Source organism: Castor canadensis, chromosome 11 (genome assembly GCF_047511655.1).
Source record: "Castor canadensis chromosome 11, mCasCan1.hap1v2, whole genome shotgun sequence".
NCBI lineage: Eukaryota > Metazoa > Chordata > Mammalia > Rodentia > Castoridae > Castor > Castor canadensis.
In genome coordinates, this window is record NC_133396.1 from 54222158 (window position 1) to 54247009 (window position 24852).

Here is a 24852-nt window from a genome sequence, read left to right on the forward strand (position 1 = left end):
TTCCCTTTTAAACAAAGAAAGCAAGAGTCAGGCTCAGAACTGGTGGGAAGGTCATAGTTTATAGTTAGAATCTGCAGACATTGATTGGACAGCCCTGGATTTTAGGGATGGGGGCCAATACTTGGGGACTGATCCCAAGGCCTGTGCATGCTCTACCCCTCAACACTTTTCTTTTACCTTTATTTTCTACTTGTGGGACATAATACTGGTTTTGTATTTCTAAAAATGTATGGATTGAATTGTGTCTCCCTAAAATTCATATTCTGAGATCCTAACCTCCAGAACCTTATTTGGGTTCCTTATTTGGAAATAAGATGCAGACATAATTAATCAAGATGAGGTGATTACTGAAGTAGGGTAAGTCCCTGATCCGATATGACTTATATCCTTACACAATGGGGACATGGAGGACTGACACGCACACAGGAAGGCACACACATGTGAAGAAGAAGGCAGAGATGACGGGGATTCTTCTACAAGTCAAGGAAGACCAAAGATTGCCTGAAAACCACAGAAGCCAGGTGACAGCCTCAAAGAGATTCTCTCTTACAGTCCTCAGAAGGAGCTGAGCCTGAGGACAACTTCATCTCAGACTTCTAGCTTCTAGAACTGTGAGACAATAAATCTTTGTTCAAGTCACCCAGCCCATGGTGTTTTGCTACAGCAGCCATAGAAAACTAATACAAATAGTGATGTTAATCTTCCCTTTAAAACTCATGTCACAGGGCTGGGATGTAGCTCGGTGGTACAGCGCTTGCCTAGCATGCGTGAGGCCCTGGGTTCGATCCCAGCACCAAAAAAGAAAAGACAAAAAAAAAACCTCTCCCCCTAAAACTCATGTCACTTCAGTTAATTTAAAGAACAATATTGTTGGCAGGAATGGCAAGGATTGTGAATGTTACGTAGGAATGAAGTTTGATTTCTGAGTATCTTCAGATCTCGAAGGCGTGCTTATGCTTCTTATATCTGTGCTAACTCAAGCCAGCTGAAAGTTGAGCAGATGGAAGTGATAATAGGTGCACTGGCATGATAGTATCACAAAATCTCTACTTCTTGTGCCATTCTGGAAATTTGGGGAAGGTTCTGAAGACCCTGAGTTTGGGGAGGAGGGCAGGTGAAGGGAAACACCCATACCTATTTCTCCAACTTTGCATTCTCAACGTGATTATTCATATAATTCCTCTTCTGAGTATGCCCACTATGGTGGTGCTTTAAGAGTAGGGATGTGGAATGTCTCTGTGTTAGTGTGGCTGCAGCCATGAGCACTGACTGGCTTTGCCATGTACTGTGAGTGGTAAAGGAAGATGTAGCACCCCTGGCTTTTCATCTCCAGATCATATGAAGTTCCTCAAATCACACTGATCTTTAGATGACCAAGGCCTATAAATGCTTGAATATTTAACCAATAATTACTTAAAATAATATGAATCCATGAGATTACTCACCAGTCAGCATGAACTGATAGGCGTTATCAGAGATGGAGAAAATGTGGGGTGGCGCCTCCTGGCGCTTTTTGCCTCTGTAGGCAGCCACCACCTCAGGGTTATACACCGGCAGCCACTTGTAGGGATTGACAGTGACACAGAAGAGGCCAGAGTAGGTCTGGAAAAGTCAAAACATGTGTCATTTGGATCTTGTTTTTACTGAGAGATAAATAATACACAGAAGTCGGAAGGCACTCACGTAGATCATCCAGGCTGCATAGCGCTCTTTGAGGTTGTACAGCACAGCAGGCTCGTGCAGGTGAGTCATCATAGCCATGTCCTCGATCTTGTCAAATTTGGGAGGGTTCATGGGGAACACCTGGTCACTGTTCAGAGTGAGCACCTGGGTATCGAGAGGACAAGCAGGTGATGCATTCATCAGACCGCAGATGATCTATATCCCACTCTACTGGAGGGGTGAAAGTAATGAGACCTTGTGGTGCAATTATCTCATTGCCATTGTAGCTTAATGGATCAGTTCCATGTCTAGTGATGATCCAGGAGTTACTTTCTTTGATTAATCTGATTATGGTCAAACTGTATAACCAATTTTGATCTAATGCCCTTTCTTCTAATCAGTTTGCCATCACTTGTGCCAGGAGAGGACTGTAAAAGTGCACAGCTATAGAACCCGATGGCTATTAGGGTAGCCAGGTGGGAATTATGACAGCCAAGGTCAAGGCAGGTTGCCTTAGTTTACCCTATTAGCTGTGAATGCTGTAATTTAAAAAAAAAGTTGAAAAGAACTTCTCCAATGTACTCTGTGCATTTCCACTTCACTACCCCTGCTCACATGGTTGTTTGATCTAGAACATCTTCATTGAAATTGTACCTAGAAAATGTAAAAGTTCAGCTCAAATGCCCCCTCTCCCGTGACTGGTTCCTCTCTTCCTTGTTTCAAGGCTCCAATAATTCTTTGTAACTATGCTATCATAGTTAAAACATTTGAACTTGCATCATGGTTGAATGGCTGAGTAATATTTTGAGACAATTACTGAATCTCCCCCCTTTCTGTGTTTTTCTTACCTTTCCCTCCCATTCTAGCATGCATTTGGTTCTGCACTCGATTCTCAAGAGATGTAGAAAATAGGGCAGAAAAGGGAAAAGTGCCTGTAAGGTTTTCTGGATTTCGTTTCCCCAAAACCTAAGTTTTTAGAAGAGCTTTGATAGTTTTCCAGAAAAGTTAAACATGATAAACTAAATTTCTTGAGAGAAATTTCCTGTCCTGTTGCCCTAGACTAGAGAGTGACATACCCGATATAGCCAAAGGGGAGCGAGAGAAGCCTACAGTTCCTGAACCTTTAGGGGGTGATGCTTGTTTCTTAATGGATCTTCCAAGGAGGCCAGCAAACCCTGATGTGGTACTGTGTGATGTCCTGAAGGTGGGGAGACCCAAGGAATGATGAAACACATTTTTTTCCTAGCCCAGAGGGAAAGGGATGGAATCTGAGGTTAAGTTCAGTAACAAAACATAAAAGCAAAATCTTGTATTGTATGCCTGAGTTTGTGAACTGAGATTCATACCTGCCCGTATACATCTTGATTTCTACATTGCGTGGTAAGTTTTGGGAAAGCAGGTGCTTGAGACTGGCTTAGATGCACAAAATAACCGAGATCTGGCATATGTTGAATAAGTACTGAATTGAAGGGCACACTTCCTAAACTTCCTCTGTAAGAGTCACTGTGCAGCCCAGAGACTGTATTTGGTTGATTCAACTGGCAGTGATCAGCATCAATTTCTCCTTTAAGTAATCCAACCTCTTTCATCTTTTCCTTCCCCTTTCCTCCAAAGCAAACCCCACAAAAACCTCCAAATCCTTGAAGGAGAGAGGCAGCAGTAAAGGTGTATGTACCAATAGACAGCTTTCACCTGCTCCTTCACTACAGAACAGTTAAATATAAGGGTTTTTTTTTTTTATCTTCAGATTCCTATGGACCAGCATGTAATTCTAATACTCTATTCCAAAGGAAACTGAGGCTACCCATATTATCAAAGACATCTGGGATCAACACTTACTCGGTCATCCAGGGTCTTGACGGTGACTTTGTCATTTTCCCTGCTCTCGATCATACCTTTCACGTACATTTCTTTATTATCCACTGCAAAGCAGGCTTTCTTAGAATCGAATGGCCGATTCTGAGCCTCAATTCTCTCCTTCTCTGGTTTCCGGAGATAGGGAGCAGCTTCTCCAAAAATGGCCATCTCTGCATCAGAGCTCATGACTGCAGGTGGGCTGAGAAGACAGGGAGACTGCTGAGACTTATGCTTAGGTGACTGTTGTATCTGCAGGGCCCTTACCTATTATTTCTATCCAATAGGGATGGGGAGTGTGGAGGAGCCAGATTCAAAGTTCCTGGGATAAACCTAGGTCCTGTGGTATCTATAACCAGGTCTAGAGCATAGAATGGGCAAATGGGAATGAGCAAAAAAGAACATTTTAATCTAAGAAAAAAGTGTGAGCATTGTTTCACTCTCTGAGTGTTATTTTGGGGAACATCTCTTAGTTTAGCTCCATGTGTACAAGTCTGAACCAATTACAGGCAGCCCTGGTGAATCCAGGAAAGCAGGCTTCAGGAAGCACTTCCTAAATTGCACAGCCTATTTGAACCTTATTACCTCAGGGTCACCCCCAAATCTTAAGGGAATCTGGAAATAGCTATCGTAATATCAATAATTCCTAATAGAAATTTCAGGTAGCTAGGTGACAAGCAAACATAACAATTTGTCACACTTGTTTAGATAAGTTTTCCAAACTTTAACCTGCAGCAGACACCCTGGAGGACTTGTGAAAGCACATTGTTGCCCAGAGTTTAGGATTCAGTGGATCTAGGGTGGAGCCTTAATATTGGCACCTCTAGAAAGTTGCTAGGTAATGTGGGGTTGATAGTCCACAAACCTCACTCTGACAAATGCTGTCACTGTGCCTTCCTGGTTCAAGTGTGATCCTCAAACTGTTGCATCAGGATTTTGTTAGAAAATATAGAATCTCAGACTCACCTCAGATTTCTGAATCAGAGCCCATATTTTAACAAATTTTCTAGAAAGTTCTGTGCATAGTACAGTAAGAAGTACTGGGTTGGGTGCAGTGGTCTCTAAACTCTAGTTGGGTGTAGCAGTGTCAGGTTGTAACAGTGTTTAGTTAGATGAACACCTGTCTTAGAACTCACTCACTGCAGGTGCACACACACTATCCCATATCTTTCTTAAGAAAGTATTTTGAATATGATCATTTATATTCCTCTTAAAGTGGAAAAGTTGAACATGTAATTCCCTCTCTTGTCTTAACCTTTATGAAATTGCTCTCCATTGGTAGCTGGTCATTAAACATCACTTCCTATGATTCCATGGAGTTCTAGCTTATATGGAAATAAGCATTTGCTTTGCTCTGGGCCTTATTCAGATTAAGTTGCACTTGAAGTTTTCTTTGGCTGGTGATTCTGTTGAAATACCTGTGGGCTCATGGTTAAGATTTCATGGAAAGAGAAGTCTTTCCATGAAATTCAACATAGCACCCACAAAGAGGGCTACTGACCTGTAGCCACCATGCTGGTTTAAAATTTCTCAGTTATTATATGCACAATAAAAATAATTAATTGTTTTTCCCTTTCATTTCCCTGAAGGTAGTCCCTAGCATCATGGCTTAAGTGGATTTCATTACAGCAACAATCCTCAAACTTTGTGGTCTCAGGACACCTTCACATTCTTTGTGTTGCTTTGTTTTGCTTTGCACTGTGTTTTTTGAGACAGGGTTTTTTTATGTAGCCCAGGCTGGCCCCAAACTCTTGATCCTCCTGCCTCTGCATGATAGGATTATAGGTATGTGTCACCATGCCCACCCCCACCTTTAAACTCTTAAAATTAAATTACTGAGGACACAAAGAGCTTTTGTTTATATAAATCACATCTACCAACATATACCACATAAGAAATTCAAATTGAGAGGAAAAATGTATTAATTCTTTAAAATTACCACCAAATCTCTTACTTGAGAAAAAATTAGTTCTTTAAAATTACCATCAAATCCCTTATATGTTAACATAACATTTTTATGAAAATGATATTTTCAAAAACAAAAAATTACTGAGAAGTATAGTATTACTTTTCATTTTTGCAAATCTTTTTAATGTCTGCTTAATAGAAGACAGGAGTATTCTCGTGTTTGCTTCTGTGTTCAGTCTATTGTCATAAGCTATTGGTGAAAGTAAATATAAAAACTCCAGCTCTTTACACAGCAATGTAATTTGGAAAAGGAAAGAATATTTTAATCATCCTTTCAAATAATTATACTCTTCTTAGATACTATCCCAAAACTTGACAAGTGGTAGATTCTCAAGGGCTATTTGCAATGTAGAATCTGAAAACACATCAACATATCAACAGACATTTTGTACTCTATTTTATGTGACCCATTGGTCTAGCTTGTACTCTTTTTTTGTTTTATTGAGACAGAGTCTTCACTACATATCCTAACTTGACCTGGGACTTACTAACTATGTAGCCCAAACTAGCCTCAAATTTATGTTCCTGCTGCTTCAGACTCCCAAGTGCTAGGAATATAGCACCACACCCTGCTCCATCTTGCACTGGACTGCATCTATTTCCTGTGTATGTACATCATACATTGACCATTTGGAAAATATTTGTTCATTGGGTTATTTAGAACTTATGAATATGGACATGTTTTATTATATAATATGAATGACTTACAGTCATCAATGTTACCACCATAATATAACTAGTACTAGGAAACCATCAAGCAAATGGTGTTCTATGGTTTTCCTAAATTCTAATTTTTGCTTGAAGGCTCAAATTTATCATGAACAATAGATACCATTAGTTTTTTCCTCAAAATGACAAACACACTTCTTTCCTTTTTTGAGAATCCTCTGCCAAATATCCAAGTCTGAATAACCACAGTTTCCTGATCTTCTAAGTAAAACTGATGCCTCATGTACGAAGTGGCCATTTCAGCTTGCAACTCATGCAACTGCACATGTACCTTTCCCTGAGACAATCATCAAACTTGCTGGATTTCCCATTTTATCACAAAATGTACAGTTAAGAATTGATATTTAATAAAATTCTTACTGTTAAAATTTTAAGGTATTTTTAAGTGAAATTGGCTTTTTTAATTGAATTTTTTTCTTAGTACCAATATATGGTATCAAGAAGAGTACAACTCCTAGTACAGTTTGTTGCCAGGCCTTGAATTTTAATAAGTCATCAACAGTTTTATCCATCCTTGCTTTTGAATTCTTCACACAGTAAAATAGTCAGATTACAGCTGAGTATTGTTATGAAATTGTCTTAATCTCACATCTTCCTGAAAGGTTCTTGGGGATTTCTAAGTCCATGGGTCATACTTTGAGAATGGCTGTACCATAGCATTTTAGAATCCTGGCAAGAAGCAGGATTATTTAGCTTGACTTAGAGATAAGTACCCTTCCCAAAAGAGAGGTTGGAAAATGACACACACATCAAACCATTGATGCCAGGTGCCGGTGGTACATGCCTGTAATCCTAGCTAACTAGGAGGCTGAGACTGAGAGGATTGCAGTTTGAGACCAGCTTGGGCAAATAGTTTGCAAGATCCCTTCTCCAAAATAACCAGAGCAACATGGACTGGATGTGTGGCTCAAGAGGTAGAATGGCTGATTCATAAGTGTGTGAAGCCCTAGTTCAAATTCCAATCTCATCACAAACCAAAAACCAAACAACGTCAACAAACCCATTGGTAACAGAATCTCTGTTGCAGAGACCAGAGAGTCTGGCTCCCACAAGGGCCTCAGAATGATGTTTGGGAGCTACTCATTTGAAACTCATTTTGCTTCTCTAAGGCCAAGATCGTGGCATTGTCCCACTACTTGTGAACAAAATGATCACAGGCAAATATTTCTAAATTTAGTGATTGTACATCTATTTTAAAGTCAATTACCCTATTTTATCAATATCTAGGATGCCATTAATTATGCCATTATTATGTTCCAAAAATAAAGGGAAAAGCACAGCTAATTCAAGCTAGAATATTCCTTTCACAGATTATAATATGCATCCCAATTTCAGAGATAATATTTTGTGAAAACAATAAGAACTTATAAAACATGGAAGCTGGGCATGTGGTTCACACCAATAATCCCAGCATTTGGGAGGCTGAAGCAGGAGGATCCTGAGTTCAAGACCAGCTTAGACTACATAGTGATACTCTTGTCTCAAAAATAAAGTTTCCCATTTAGAGACTGTATTACATCTGTCTAAACTAGTGATCTGGAGCAGTATTTCTTAAACTTTATTGTGCATATGAGTCCAACTAGGACTCTTCATGAAGTCTGGAGTGGGATTTGAGACTTTGAAAGTCTCATAAATTTCTCAGGTGGTGCTTATATAGCTGAGTCACACTTTTACAGCAAGAGTATATAGAAACTTTAAAAAACAAATCAAAGAAAAAATGAATCAAAGTAAATAAAATTATTAAGCGAATGAATGGTACTGGTGTTAAAAAAATGCAAAATTTGTGACGGTGGCATAAGATTAAAGCCTGAAGTTGGAGAAATACTATAATACCTGAAGCAGGTTGAACCATATTTTTAGTTTTTCTAAAAAAACTAAGCTCATCCATCTGGGCCTCAAGTCACAACTCGTTTTCAGGTAGAGACTTTTCTTCTCCTTCCACATTGTATTATCCGGGTGATATCTGAGTTGTCTCAACAATTTTCTTGCACAGGTATTATTATCCTAGTCGAACACTTTCACACACAACTCCTTTCCATTTGGATTAAGTTTGATAGGCCAAACTTTACAGTATTGCTTTACCCAATATTTTGACTCTCTGGGATAGTTGATTGTCATTCCAGCTCTTGGTAATGAAAGGACAAGTTCAAGTCTTCCTACAGGACATGTCTTCACTTATTTGATGGCTGTTCTGTGTTCTCCTTAGCTTTTTTCTTTATTCTATCTTCATGGACTTTTTCAGTGGTGAGTTTCTGAATCTCCTTTGCTGTCTGGGTTACTCTACCCGAAATCTACTCCTGCTAATCTCTTAAAGTGTGACATCCAAACCACATGTCCTCCATCAGGGTGTGACTTCACCTCTCTTGACCTAGGTGTACTGGCTGAGGTGGTGATGCCCATTGGCAGCCATGTCACTCTGCTGACTCACCATTCACTGTCCAGCAAAGCCCCTCAATCCTCTCTGTGCATGCGGTTGCTAAGTCAAATCTGCTCCCTATATTTATGCAACTGGGTGTTGGGACCCAAGGGTGAAACCATTCATTCTTGGCTGGTGAACTTCACCTTGTTTGATATGACCCAACTTTCTCCGCACATGACTCATGGTGGCCCCTGAGTTCTATCCTCAGAAGCTCCCTTAATTGGCCTCTCTTCTGTTTCATGATCATGATCTGCTCCCATGCTGCATAGCTCTGCCCCTTCAACCACCCCCTCTGTTCCTGTCTCCAAGGACCTTCTAATTGAGATGGCCACCCCCTCCATCTAATCTCCATCACCACCTCTGAATGCCCCTGTCTCTGCTTGGTCTTAGTGCACCATGATATTGCCCTTGATTTTCTTCCCTCTCCTGGGAATTTCTCACCCACTGCATGTTGTCAGGAATAATGTGGCCATGACTCAAAAATATTTTGGTTTATTTGGTCTCAACTCACCCAGAATTACCTCTAATAAACACGTTTTTTGAGGGAAGAGTTTTATTACCACATTGTGCATAAGTTTGAATGTTCCCCTCTTATTCTTTAGACATTGCTTGTGAGCAAAGGCGTAGCTGCATGCATTTAGCTGTTGTTGTCCAGAAGGCAGTCACATTAGCCAGTGTATTAGGACTGAATCTTGAAAACATGAGTGTAAAACACAGACTGTTTAGGGAAGGGAACCAGTGGGAGAGTGGAGGGCAAAATGAAAGGGTGATGGGGGGTGATTATGATTGAAGTATTTTATATGTGTGTACGAAAATAGAATAGTGCAACCTATTAAAATTGGAGAAAAACAGGAGAGGGAGGACAAAAAGGAACAATAAAGAGGGTGAATTCTGTCACCCTCTTATTCCCTGCTTATGTGGAAAATCACAATGAAACTCTTTTGTACAATGAATATGTGCTAATAAAAGAGACTGAATCTTTAACATCATGTTCTGGACTAACTTAGTGACCTGAAACTTGCATATTAAGGTTACATACTATATTTTGTACATCTCAATGCAATGAGTAAATTTGAGAAGATATTCTTTCTTTAATATGTGCATATTTTGTAATATCCCTTTAAGCACACTTCAGTAATTGGACTCAAATTCACTGATTTCAGCTTCTAATGAGTGTGGCAAGAGCTAGAATTTGTAACATAATGTCTGTTGATTCAATTACTGAATTCATGATTAAACTGGAAGTTGTTTTTACCTTCTTGGTTCCCAAAGTGGTGGTCAAGGTCCTTTAGGAATGAAGCCTCTTCTTGAGGATGATTCAGGAAATCAAAAATAAACAAACAAAAAACCAAATGAACTACAAAGACTGTAAATAAATACAGAAATTGTTTTAAATTTATCTATTTTTACATAGACACAATGGATATTGTGGAATGAAAATAACTTTTCCATTTTTTACTTTCAACTAACCATCATCCTTTACATAATAGGTTAATTACAACTTTTTTTTGTGCAAAGTACTGTGTGAGCTCCTTAGGAGTTATGAAGAAGAATAAAGTACAGTCTCTGTCATAAAGGACTCAAAATTTAGTAAGTGTTAAGAGAAATGATTAAATAAGTCTTTGATCAAGAAAGAACAAGAAAATTTTTGTAACAGTCTAAACAAAGTTTTATGGGAATGGGAAACTTTACCTCTTTGGGGGTGTGCTATGAGGAGTCAGGGAAGAAGGAAGGGAAGGGAATGATCCAGATTTAACTTGATGCTTAGGGGCATCCAAAACTGTCAAATTCTTTTGCCAACAGGAGAAAAGTTGCGAATTTGAGGCAAAGACTTTGGTTTTTAGAGAGGAAGAGTGCTCTTATATGACCTAAACGACCCTGGGGAAGATTAAGGTGCTACAGCCGAAAACTTATCTGAGACCAAAGAATCTCAATTCTAGGGGGTTATAAAGTACATGATTATCTCAAGAAGCCACGAGCATCTGAAAAGTTGTCAATCTTAGAAATAATCCAAATAAATTTCCCAGTTATTATAAAATACTTTTATGGAGCCTGGGGAATATGTCATGAAATCCCATAAGGACAGAGCAGCCATTTTATCATTTGGTTTGCTATTCTGGTTGTCTCCTTCCCTCTCCTTTTGTGAGTCTAATAAATTCCAGCTATATCCTAAATTTTACATAAATTTCTCACAAAATTAATACATTACATATTACATGCTGAATTTTTTAGTTCAAAAGAAGTAAGACTTAAGAAGCAAACAGCAGATTTCTAATACCAGTCCTGGTATGTAGCTGCTGTGACTTCTTTGGGTTTTTGTTTCCTTCTATAAAATGAGACAGAACAGAAAATCTCCAAGATTTCTTTCAGCCCTATGAGTCTATGACAGAAAGTTCTTCAGTGGATATGATGGCCTGAAGTCAAAGCATCCCAAGTGTCTGAAAGCCGGAGTTACTCTGTTGGCTACTACAGACATGACCCAGAGCAAACTCCATGAATCACATCATGAGAGACCAGCCTGCAAACCAGTCAAAAATAACCAGGCCATGACACATACTGAGATGGATAAAACGTGGGATAATTTCTTCCTGTAATTAGAGATTTAAATAATCATAAAACTTTCAAAAAATATTTCAAGGCAACCATAGAAGAGATATCATGGGCTAACATGTTAATTTGTTAATCAAATGATAAAACATCCCTCTAGAAATCAGTGGGAATTAGGCATCTTACTCAGTTTCATTCTGTAGGTGAATTTGTTTTGTCTTGTAATTGCTTATATTCTTGACTTTTCACCCCTTGTAATATCTTGAAAGACATGTATCTTGCCTTGCCACCTGATTGATCTTTGACATTTCCCTTAGCATGGGACCTTACATATAAGTAGCCCTTAGTAAGGGCTACTGTGTTGTCATCCCCTCTTGACTGGTAACCAGATCAGGTGAATCATCAGGACATGAGATACAAAGCGGACATTTGTGAGCACTTACCTTTAGACGCTGAGGTCTGGTCAATTTCAGGAGTGTGGCCCCTAGCTCTCTTTATACTTCCAAATTTGCCAGCCCAGCACTCTCACTTGGCTATATTTGGGGGATCACCATTTACTCATTAGATGTAAATGCGTCGTAGCCCTGATCTCTCACTCTTGTTAAATTACTTGGACAAATGACCAGTGAAGGCTGCATAATGCCAAGTCAGCTGCATAGGGATTTTGACGTTGGACACAGATCTTTGAGACTTAGAGAGTTCTAGGGACTGAGTGGAACTGGGACAGAGTGTGCTAAGAAGGTCAGTGAAGGACAGAACCCTTTACTGGATGATTTGTCAAGCAATAGTCAATCAATAGTGGGGACAGTAACTATACCTCATTTACCCAGCGTTGGTACAGAATGACCTTCATGGTTAGCCTCTCAGGTACAATTTCATCCTGAGGTTAGTAAGTTTGCCTCTACTAGTTTGATATTTCCTTTTTAAAATATGGTATAGATTGAGAAACAGTTTACAAAGTTAAGATCAGATTGAATTAGGAATAAATAAGTTCTGAATGAAGCTCTAGATGGTTCTAAAAAAATACATGGTTTTTGGTGGCAACTCCTAAGGTTGTTCACGGGAGTTTTTTGGATAAAACATAAGTGATTTTTAGTATGTAGAAGTAACTGCATATGTAGAAGTTAGAGCCATTTACAGCAATACAATTTGATGTGTTTAAATTTCATATGATCAATGATTATTGAGTCAAAGTTTCTCTCTTGGGTCTTCCAGTGGATAGAGTCTCATGGAGGCCACTTCCAAAGGATAGGATACATAAGTCAAAATGAATTTGAGGGCAGAGGAAGAGAGATAGAAACAGGACTTCCATATAGCATTTTCCACAGTAGATTTTATAGGATGCTGATTCTGAGGGAAATTGAAATAAGGGGTTCTATGACCAAGTAATTTTATGAAATGTGACAAATTCTATTTTCTTCTGTTAGATACTTACATAAATACTAGTATATTAAGGAATCTGAGAGTCCTATCAGTAAGGAAATATAAATATCTTTTTTTCTACTTTCTCTTCTATGCTGGGGGTGGAACTCAGGACATGCTGGGTAAGTAAGCACTCTACCACTTAGCTACACTTGTACCTCTGAATAACATTTTGGAGGACTTGGAATTTCTCAAGGTGATTTGATATTTAGACACTATCTTATTTATTCCCTGCTCTATAAAATAAGAGGAAGGCTAAGGAATACAATCCATATAGACATTTTGGAATAGAAGAAAGCAATAGAGAGCTACCTGGTATACACACACAGCAATTTTTATTCAAAGTACAGTGATTTGAATGTAGCAGATGTTCAACAAATGTCCTGGTGAGTAAACAAATCAAGATGATTGATGGGGAAATATGAGTTAAAAGAGGCCTGAAGTAATAAGGCAGAAAAACTTGTCATCAGACTCTCCATTTCCTTTAATAGTAGTAATTAAGTCTTATTAAGAATCCACCACATGGTAGTCTTTATCCATATTGGCTTGTTAGAGCTTCATAACTGTTCTATGAGGTAGGTGTTAAATTGTTCTCATTTTATAGTCAAGGGTTTCCTTGAGTCTTTGAGAGTTTGTTACCCTCTCCATCCCAAAGACCACACAATTAGTAAGTAGCAAAAAGGGGATTCAACTCTCTCTGGATCTAGAACCTATGCCTCTGACCTCTCATTTGTGGAAGGACATAATTTTGAGTGCATGTATGGTATAGGGCTCTGTGTTGGAAATGGGGACTAGGAATATAAGTTAGGGTCATTGTCCTAAAAGAGTTGACAGTGGAGATGGGAAGAAAGTGCATAGACATGAACAGGATGAATCATTCTCCCAAGAATAAGCCAAAATGAGTAGGATGCAGATGGATTAGATGTGTGTGTAAGGGATCTAAAAACCATAAAGTGTGTTGTACACATAAAATAAATGTTACTAATAACTCTACTACTTTGGAGGAGAGACGAGATCTGGAGGGGAATGGTGACTATGTAGTCATTTCCAGTTTACCAGGCATTTTATATATTTGTATATTTTATTACATTTAATAAGCCTGAATATTAGTTATCCTATTTATATGGTTACTATTTCCATTGTCCAAGTGGGGAAACTGAGTCCTAAGGGGGCTAAGTGATTGCCCCAAAGGCTCCACAGGTAGTAGAAATCCAGGGTTTCTGATGCCAAAGCTACACTTTTCTTATGTCCTCCACCTTCTCTTAAAGGAGGTGAACTTTACCCTCCTCCCCTCCCCCAGTGCTAGAGATTCAACCCAGGGACTCATGGATGATACTAGGTAAGAACTCTGCCACTAAGCCACATGCCCAGCTCAAAGGAGGTGGGCAATATACAGATAAGGAGAAAAAGGAGAAGGTTAGGCTTGGGGAACTGAAGAATCATGGCTTGCAAACCAAGTCTTCCCAGGCTGTGTTTCAGCAATCCAATCAGGTGAGTGGAGCTGAGTGCAGGATCAGGGTGGGTGGGGTTAACATACAGGTGCAGGCTGGAGAAGTGGGTTGGATTGCTTTGAGATGGATTTCCAGTGGCCAGTGAAGGAGTTGGGGCATTGTTCTGGGTTCACAGGGTAACCTTTTAAGGTCTGTGAGGAAAGTGAGTGCATATATATATATATATATATATATATATATATATGTATGTGTGTATATATATATATATATATATAAAATCATATATATATGATTATGTATTGATAATACATATTTTTATATCATAATGTAATATATGATATTTATTCTTTCTGAAGATGAATCTAGAATTGGTGTCAGGATATAATGGTGAGGAGAGAAAGTGGTAACCGAGAACTATTTGGTGACTATTTAAAAAGGATCTAAAACTGGTTAGTGACTATTTTAAAAGGCTTGGTCTAAATTTGCCAAGGTGATTATATGGCCTGTGATGACTTGTGGGGACAGTAGGCAGTGAGATAATCAGAATTTACCCCTGGATGCTCCTAGGAATTCATATCTGTGCAAAAATTTGTCAGAGCACCAGAAGGTGGCTTTCACAGTGGCTCTGAGTCTGTCCTGCAGATTCATGGAGAAGAGTGCTGCATGGGCTCACAGTTTTTCTGCCACCATGTTCCATTTAGGCACAGCAAGAAAAGAGAATTTTTTAACCCCTGGAGGCAAACAGGATATATTTTAGGGATACTTTGAGATCTTTGTGAGCTCTAGGTTTATTTTTTGAGGCCTTACCACCCCCCCCCATTATTTCACTACATTAAAAACCACTCAGTGTATGTTAACATTCACTTACATTGAATACAAAATCATGGTGTAAACTGAAGTGGGCTTTGATTAAGTAGGATAAAAAAGAGATTTAAAAAGAAAGAGAAAACTGAAGGATACCCCACAGGCAGGGCCCACAGGACGTTGATGATTTCCTGGTTGGACATGAGAGAAGGAATCAAAGAATCTTGCCTTTCATTTAGCCCTCATTTCAGCCTAGGAATCAAGGGCTACGACACCAGCCCAGAGACATGCAGGGGGAAATGGATTTGTGTTTGAGTCATACCACGTTGAAGTGATGGTGGACATGTCCAGATGGCAGGTAGAGACAGGGCTTCATATTTCAAAGAAGTCAAGGCTAAACATGCAGCTGTCTATGTTGTAGACAGTGTCATCCACATGGAGGTGAAAGTTGAAACCAATATGGAAAATGAGCTCTCACAGGAAGGCTGCATGTTGAGGACATGGGAAGGGAAAATGAAAACAGAAAAAGAGGAGAAAAATAAATACAAATAAAGGTCATTGTCTAAGTAAGCAAATACCAGAGTGAGAAGCAGAAGCTTCTTGTTGGAGTAAGAAGACGCAAGTGGGTCCACATCTGCTGTGGTTTAGATATGGTTTGTTCTTCAAAGGTTCATGTGTTAGAGGCTTGGTCCCAATGGAACAGTATTGAAAGGCCTTTAAGAGGTAGGCCCTTGAGCCAGGTGTGGTGGCATACACTTATAATCCTCACTATTCAGGAGGCAGAGATAGAAGGACCAAATTTGAGGCCAGCCTGGGCAAAAAGTTAGCAGAGACCCTATTTCAAAACTAAGCTGAGTATGGTGGCATTCACCTGTAATACTAACTACAGAGGAGATGGAGGCGGGAGGATCATGGACTGAGATGTGCAGGCAAAAGCACTAAACCCTAGCTGAAAAGCAAATCTAAAAGCAAAGGGACTGTGGTGTGGCTCAAGTGATAGTGCACTTGCCTAGCAAGTTTGAGGCCCTGAGTTCAATTCTTAGTACTGCCAAAAATAAAAAATAAAAAAAGAGGTGGGGCCTATTGGGAGGTAACTGGGTCATGACCACTCTTATGAAGGGATTGATGCTGGTCTCGCAGAGTGAGTTAAATCTTATAGGGGAGTGGGCTTATTTCCAACAGAGTAGGATTTGCTTCTTCCTGCTGTCTTGCTTTTTTTTCTTGTCATGTGATCTCTTCTGCACATACTGTTTGCCTCTTTTTTGTTAGAAATATATATATATGTTTTATATGAATATATAACAGATTTCACATACTACTAAATTAAAACAAACTCCCATAATTTGACAAAATTGGATAGGTAAAATTTATATATCAAAGAATGTAAATGAAAAAGGCTGATAGGCTTTTTAGCCTGTTCAAATAATTCTACATTAATGTTATATTTTTTGAAAGGTGCCATTTGACAACTTTGATAAACTGGATCACTACTGGGGCTCAAATTATGCTAATTCTTGCCATCCCACTAAATTTAAGCATTGTACCTTCTAGAATATTAAGAAAGTAGCTAAGTATAAAACAGGGAAGAGACAGGCATGCCAATCTAATAAATGTAGACTGAAGTAAGCCTTTGACTCAAATTGGCTTAAGAAAACGTTGTCCAATAGGTTCCCAATCAAAGCAGTTAACATAGAGTTGGAACTGTAGCTCAGTGGTAGAGTAGAGCTTAGCATGTGCAAGGTCCAGGGTTTAATCTCCCTGCTTGCCTTTTAAAGCTGTTACTGCCAAAATGTCATTCACCATGCTATGACACAGTCAGAGTGCCCTCACCAGATGCTGGCACAATGCTGTTTGAACTTCACAGCCACTAGAATCGTGAGCTAAGCAAACCTCTTTTCTTTATAAAATTCTCAGCCTCAGGCATTATGTTATACTAACAGAAATTGGGCTACAACAACATCTTGTGTCATTTATTCACTCTGATAAACTGCCTTACCCTTTTCAGCAACTCTGGAGCCTTTTCCCTAAGATGCAAAAAACTCAGAAAAATTATTGTTTCTGCCCAAATCACAAGGATGGCATGGGCACCAAATGAGACACTGTCCATGCCATTTACATGTGGCTATATTAGCATGTAATTTGTTTCTTGCCTATGGTGAGCAACATATATTCATCTCTGCTAATGTTGACATGCTCTTCAGCAAATTACCCACCTTCATCAATGCAGAATTTACTGAAGATTTTGTAGGGGTGACATAGAAGAGAGTTGTATTACATGTCTGAGTTAAATTATGCAGTTTCCATTAGAAATGTCTGTTCTACAGTGCCCAATTTTCTTCACACTGATGCTGGTGGTCATTTCCTTTCTTCCCACCACCAGTGGTACTCAGCTCTTCCTCTACTTTGTGGAACCATTTAGCTCTGCCCTAGAACTGCATTCCTACTCATCTGGTTACTCGGCAACAAGAAAAACCTGGAGAACTTGTCTCTATTCTTAGAGACAAGTTTGGCAACCACTGACTTCTCCTCACAAGTGCCCTTGTAGAGGAAAGGGCTGTTATTTTTTTTTCTTTTTCCTTTCTTTTTAAAATAGCTATATTGAGGTATAATCAATACACCAAAGCCTGCACATACTTAATGTATGTAATTCTATGAGCTTGGACCTGTGGATACACCCACTACACTATTGCCACCATCAAAGTAATAAACATACATATCACTCCAAGTTTCCTTGGGTGTGGGTCTTATTTATACTCCACTACTGTCTACTGCAGTCTATAGCTCCCACCTCCCATTGGTACCTCCCTCTCAAACCCGAGAGAAGTTCTGTGAATAAGGATTTTCTCCAGTCTCCTTACAAAATCATTTCGTCAAGCCTAAAATACAGGCAACTTTATTATTACTGTCAAAAGAAGTCAAGGGAGGTGACATGTTCAAGAAAGAGTATTTGAAAACAAGCACTATAAGAAGCTGAAGAAAGAGAGGATTAGGCACAGGGCATTGGATTGGTCACAGAGGTGACCTGACAGTAACATCAGCAGGATGGTGGGGGTGGCAACTTTGAAGGCAGGGGATTAAGAAGTGAGCAGGTGGTAAGGAGGAGGAGACATTTCCCTAGGACAGACACTTGTCACCAATCATAATTTTAGTCATATTCCAAGGAAATGCAGAGTTGCATGGTACAGTGGGAAGAAGGCAGTAGCCAGGCTAGATAGAGAGGTCTCAGAAAAAAAAAAAAAACAATGTCAAGGTCATTGCTCAGAAGGCTACTTGAGAAGAAAGCACAATTAATTTTGCCAATAGCAGGATCATATGCCTTACCTCTCACAACTCAGGCTACCTAAGAGCTTATGTAACAGATGGAATTTCGAAGAGCAAAAGGGAGTTTTCCAGCCTGGACCAGAAATTTCTGGGTGGAAGTCATAAGACAGGTACATTATTGAATGACACTAATTCACTAAGATTTGAATGAGAACATGAGAATATTAGATTTCAGAACTAAAGAAGCCTTGAATACTATCTAGTGTAGCTCTAACATTAAAGAGTCAGAATTTGAGGTTCTGGACAGATCACCTAATTCATGCTGAAGGGGAAAACTGACCCCTCCTCATTCTCCTCAAACCCAAGACAGCAAGACCAGAACCTTCAAATATAATATATAACCTTATTCACTGCTGGCATTTACCTACTGAAATTTTGTAAATCAAAAATAATGCTATTAAAAGCATTATTTAAATTGATCCTCACCAAATGTCAATAAGGAGATAGACATCATAGTTTTATAGGTGGGAAACTGAGGCTTGTGAGGTTAGGTTGCCTGTGGTAGAGGGAGAACTCAAACACTTTTTGGCTCCAAATCTGGTTTATCTTTTCTCTTACAAGACAGCTGCTTCTGGCTTTGCAAGATCCTCTAAGACACTAATGCTCTCAGAATTATACAGGCTGCTCAGAATTACATACAAACCAGGCATCCTTCTCTGAAAACAACATGGAGAGATTAACAACTGGCCTGGGAACAGTCTGTTCAGAGAAGAAATCTTACCAGCTAGGTTCATCCAGTAAACTGGAAACTTTCCTGCCTGGCTTCATGCCTAGAGTTAGGGTCTTCTGTGACTTGTCTTTATTTTGTCTATTAATGACCTTTTGGTACTTCAGTTGTTTAAAGCCTTATCAAAACTAAGGAAAACACAACAAATTGCTTTTAATTACTATTATGACAGGGGTCCTAAAAAATATATCTTTAAAAAAGCTATATCCTTTGCTGGTCACAGTTAAAATATGTTAATATATAAAATATATTAACATATTAAAATATGTAATATTTTAATATACATTTATATTATAAAATATCTGCATCATAATTTAGCAACTAAGAATGGATCTTGAGATTTAGAATGTGGATGAATTGAATTCTGATTTTACCATTTATCAGAGGTGAATTTGAGCAATTACTTAACCTTTCTCTGAACCTTAGTTTATACATTTTTTTTTGGGGGGGTGGGACTGGGGTTTGAACTCTTGCAAAGCAAGTGCTCTAACACTTGAGCCACACTTCCAGTCCATTTTGCTCTGGTTATTTTGGAGATGGGTTCTCTCAAACTATTTGCCTGGGCTGGCCTGGAACTCTGATCTTCGCGATCTCAGCCTCCCAAGTAGTTAGGATTACAGGTGTGAGCCACTGGTGCTCAGCAGTTCATTCATCTTTAAAATGGCAATGGGTAATGGTTAACCTTGATTGGCAACTTGAGTGGATTAAGAGTTAGTAAAGCATACTTCTGAGTGTGTCTATCAGCAAGTTTCCAGAGATAACTAGATCATGATGGCTCTGACCTAATGAATGGTTTAATCCATTGGTGGATTCAAAATTTGAAAGAATTCAGGAGGTGATGGAACTGTGACGGTGGGGTCTAGTTGGCCCAAATAGGGGGGTACCTTGGGTGCGATAGATTACCTTGGCTCCTTGCTGTTAGGGCTCCATTCTGCTTCCTGGCTGCTATGATGTAAATTGTTCTGGTCTGCCACACACTCCTGTCATGATGTTCTGCCTCACGGTGGGCCTAGAAACACAGACCTGAACCTTCTGAAACCATGAGCCAAAATAAATCTTTCCTCCCTTAAATTATTTATGTCAGGTATTTTGTCACAGCAACAAGAAAGCTACCTAATACAGGACAGTAGCAATACCAAACTCTTTAGCTTCTTGTGGCAACTCAGTTAATTGCCATTTGTCAAGGTACTGTTTGAAGTAACATGATCATTTGGGAAAGGGAGAATAGTTGGGGCCGTGTCAACAGAACAGCCGGAGGTTTAGGAGTCATGAACTTCTTCTGGAGGGCCCACTAATTACTGTCAGCGGAAGGGGGCTCTATAAGCCAGGTTGATGTCTTAAATGTCGTTATTTTCATGTCTTTTATGCTGCTGGTGGTGAGGCCCACCAACTGACCACAGCCTGTATGTCATCTATCAAATTCTTCCTTCCTACCCATTGCTCATAGCTAATATGCTGTTTAAATGGTCTAGGACATTCTTAAGTCACTCCCCTCTCCTACATGCCTCCATGGCAGTAGTAAGACACACAGGGGAGATGAAACCTGGATATCTGAAAGTAAGGTAACTATCCATTCTGGTTTGTTTGGGATTCAGGGAGTTCTTATGACTTTCAGTTTTAAAATCAGGATAGTTAGAGGCAAATGGAGATAAATCTATCACTGTACCTGAAAGCTTGGTTGGGGATCTGATGGCAAAGTCCTGGAGCCTCACCTCAAGATGGGACTCCAAGAAACCAGTTTGAGAATTCTCATCAAGCTAGGATGACAAAGTAAGCTGTAGAATGGTGGGGGAGCAGGACAATAGAGAAAGAATAAGTAATAGAGGGCATTAACCTGATTACAGCACAATACATACATGTCCTAAATATCAAGGCAAACTCTCTAGAATAATAAATAGACACTTTAAAAATGAAGGACAGGAAGGTAAAACAGGTCCTGGTCAGGGATGGGTATTAGTGGGAGGGGGACGGTAAATAGAGAGGGTGAAGGAGAGCAAATATGACTGATATGTTTTGAATTCATGTATGAAAACAGAACACTGAAAGTTATTGAAATGATTCTGAGAAGCAGGGGAGAAGGGATGAGGGAGAATGATGGAAGGGGTGAATCTAATGAAGATATATTGCAAGCACATATGTAAATGTCACAATGTATTCCCCCTGTACAACTATTATATGCTAATAAAATTTTAAAAATAAAACAAACAAGAAATGAAAAAAAGAAACGGGCACCTGGCACTGCTAATTTTAAAGCTGTATACAGAGCTCAGCAGAGATCTAGCAACATGTGAGAGCATCTACTCGGTCAGTTATTTATTCATCAAACTATGCACTGGGAAAATTTTATGTACTGGGCTTTGTCGTCATGGAAATGAAATTCTAGTGGGTGTGTATGTGAGGACAGATAACAGATATGTAATGCCCAGTTAATGATAAATGTTCTGAAGGAAGGAAAAAGCAGGGTAAGGGAATAGTGGGTGTGTGGTCTCTAAATAGATTAATTACTGAAAGTTTCTCTGAAGAGGTAATATTTGAGCAGATACCTAGTGATGTGAAGGAGTAAGCTGTGAGAGTATTGAAGAGTATCAAAGAGGGACAGTATTTCCAGCTGCAGAAACAAATGCCAAGGCTCTAGGAGGTGACTGTGTCTGCTCAGGAATAGAAGAATGGGCAGTGGGATGGGTAAACCCGTAATAGGATTAAGTGGTAGAGGCCAGATGGTCTAGAGCCTTGCAAATTAAGATAAAGACTTTGGGTTAAATTAATATAAATATTATATATATATAGAAAGAGAGAGACACACTGAAGATCAGTCCTAGGACTTTGAACATGATAAGCATGTGTTGTATCGTTGAACTATACCCCCAGCCCCACGACTTTCCATTTTAAATGTCAGCTGTTATTATGAAGGCAATTTTATTCTTCCTTAATTCTGTGCTTCCTTTTACTTATGTAGATACTTTTGTAGTAAAATCTTATACATGTATACATTGTAAATCAGGGTAGTTAGCATAATTATGGCCTCATGTATTTGCCACTTCTTTGTGGTGAGAACATTCAAAATCCTCTCTTCCAGTTACTATGAAATACGCAATACTTTGTAGTTAACCAGTCAGCCAACTGTGCATTAAATAGAACACCAGAATTTATTTCTCCTATTGTAAATTTTGTATCCATTGACGACCCTCTCCTTCTCCCCCAACCTCTCCCCAGCCTCTAGTAACCATTGTTCTTCTACTTCTATGAAATGAACTTTTTTTTTCATTTTGGTGGTTCTCCAACGCAAGCTCTTCTATATACTCTACCACTGAACTACATTCCCCAGACTGCCATCAGCTTTTTGAAGATTCCCCAGATGCGTGAGGTCCTGCAGTGATTTTCCTGCTCAACAGTGCCTCATTTTGTCAAAGACTATTGACTGTATACTTTTCATTCAACAAATGGCTGAAGACCTGGCTCCAGGTTGGGCATTAAGTCTGTTTTTACAAACCACTTCTGATCTTGTAAAGGCAGGGTGCAATGGGTGGTCACAGTATAGACAACGCATAAAAAGATGGCTGTGGGCTGGCGAAATGGCTAAAGCGGTACAGTACATGCCTAGCAAGCATGAGGCCCTGAGTTCAAGCCCCAGAACCTCAAAAAAAAAAAAAAGTGGGCTTGAGGGAGACACCCACCACCTCGCGGAGGAAAACTGTTCTTTAATCGCCATATGTGGGGGGAGTCACTTCCGGTGCGGCCCAGGGCATCCTGGGAGGGGTCAGGTTGAGGGAAGGCCTCCGGAAGTGACGCCATCATGGTTGGGCCCTGCCTGGAGGAGGTGTCACGTGAGTAAGTGCTCATTGGAGTTTTGTGAGGGGAGCAGGGCGTGGTTTATTGGAGCTGAAGGACAGTGTGGTGCGGAATGTGTGAAACGGTGTGGAGAGGGAATTTGTGACAGGGCTCCTGACACGACTGAGCCAGAATTCCGGAAAACAGACGGATTGAGACGAGGTCTCGCCATGTTGCCCTGACTGAACTCATGGGCCCAACCTGTCCTCCTGCCTCAGCCTCCCGAGTGCTGGGACTACAGGCGTGCCTCGGCACCTGGTTTGGAAAATGTCTCAAGTCGCCAAGCCACATAGGCATGCCATATGTAATATAATATGCCATGGCAAATCGTTTGGGTACCAAAACCTGTATAAGATGACCCTGTTGCTGAGTGCCACCTTCCCTTCCCGTGCTTTTAGCACAATTTCTGGCAATTTGAGCCCCCAAGAGAAAGCCACAAGCCACAAACCGAGTTGGGAAAGCCGCCGCCCCCCTTGGGAAGGTCAGGCGAGGCTGGGGACTCTCAGAAGCGTCCCGATTTGGGCGGGATGCTTTCGTCCTCCGTCACCGTTTGCCCCTGTGGCCTCCCTCCGGAAGCTGCATCTCGGTGACTCTGGGCGCAAGGAGGGAAGCGAGCTGGCAGATTCCATCCTTAAGTCCGGCTCAAGGTTCTGCCCACGGCTGCTTCTTCAGCTTCCCGCTTAGGAAAATGTGACTGATAAAGTCCTCACTGGAGGTGCCTGGGGACACTGATCTGTGGAACGTGTGCCCACTCCTCTGTGCAGCCAGGAGGCAGAATTTGCGGTGGCTCACCAGCAGCTGCTGGGTGTTAGCCCCGGAATGTTAATCCCTTGTAGCAGCTGTGCTAACGGGCTCAGCTGTCATGTGACCCTCTCCTCTTCACCTTTCTGTTGTCCGCTAGATCCATGTCTTTGATGAGAAGTGGATATGAAATCTTAAGAGGCAGGCTATTTTCATTTATTTTAAAAATATAAACCTCTAAAAACTCCAAAGTAATACACACATGGAAAAATACAATCAGCTATGCTGAACGAACATTTTATTTTAAAATGTTATTGATTAAAAAAATCGTTCTGCCTGGAAGCCAGGGGGTGGGATGGGGTGGGGGGATAGGGGGGAGAAATGGCCCAAACAATGTATGCACATATGAATAAATGAATAAAAAAAAATCGACAGATAAAATTGAATGTATTTATCATGTACAACTTTGATGTCCTGCAGTATGTATATAATGGGGTGTTTTAAATCTAGCTAATTAACATCTGTTACCTCACTTTGTGGTGAGAACGTTTAATATGTATTCTCAGCATTCTTCAGGAATGTAGTGTGTCATTAACTGTAGTCACCAAGCTGTGCAGTAGATCTCTTGAACTTTTTCCTGCTATTTAACTGTAATTTTGTATCCTTTGACCAAAATTTGCCCAGTCATCTTCTAAAATTTTGATATAGAAGTAGTTTTGATCTTGGTTTAAATTTTTTCATGCCATTTCCCTCCATGTTTGTATGTATTCTTAATCACATGTAAAATTGGGATATTAATCTATAAGCACTGTTTTGTATTCTTCTTTTAGAGCACGGTTTGAAAAATTTCTCATGGTATTAACCACAGACAATCCCTGACTTAATGATGGTCCTACTTACAAAGAGTTAACTTGACAGTGGAAAGCAGGATACATTCGTAGAAACTTTGAAGTTTGGTCTTTCCTGGTCTAATATGTGGTACATTTCTCTCTCGTAATGCCAGACAGTGGCAACTGCCAGTCAGCCTGGTACTCACAAAGGGAAACAACTGATAGTGTGGAGTGCTCTGTGTTGCTCAACTAGGAGTAGGTCAGGCGTATCAAATATATTTTTGACTTAACAATATTTTCAACTTATGATATGGTTTCCTGGGACATTGCCTCATTGTAAGCCAAGGAGCACCTGTACGATACTATTTAGAAATGCTAAAAAAAGAAAAGAAAAAGAAAGGTGTAAACTTAACAATATGTGAAGAGGATGTGTGTGCTAAAGCTATAAGGACTATGAAAGAAATCAAGGTCTAAATAAATGGAGAAATAGATTGTAGTCATGAATTGGAAGAATCAACATAGTAAAATATCAATAAACTGATAAACAGG

General features: G+C 39.8%; 1 protein-coding gene across 1 annotated transcript in view; it reads right to left on the reverse strand.

The window, feature by feature from the left end:
• Positions 1–3705, reverse strand: part of Myh13 (myosin heavy chain 13) — a 53710-nt gene extending 50005 nt beyond the window's left edge. The window contains exons 1-3 of the mRNA XM_020167469.2: positions 3502–3705; positions 1684–1827; positions 1446–1602 (exon numbers count right to left, since the gene is read on the reverse strand). Of these exons, the coding sequence (XP_020023058.2) occupies positions 1446–1602; positions 1684–1827; positions 3502–3705 (505 nt within the window). The remainder of the gene's footprint in view (positions 1–1445; positions 1603–1683; positions 1828–3501) is intronic.
• Positions 3706–24852: the final 21147 nt, after the last annotated feature.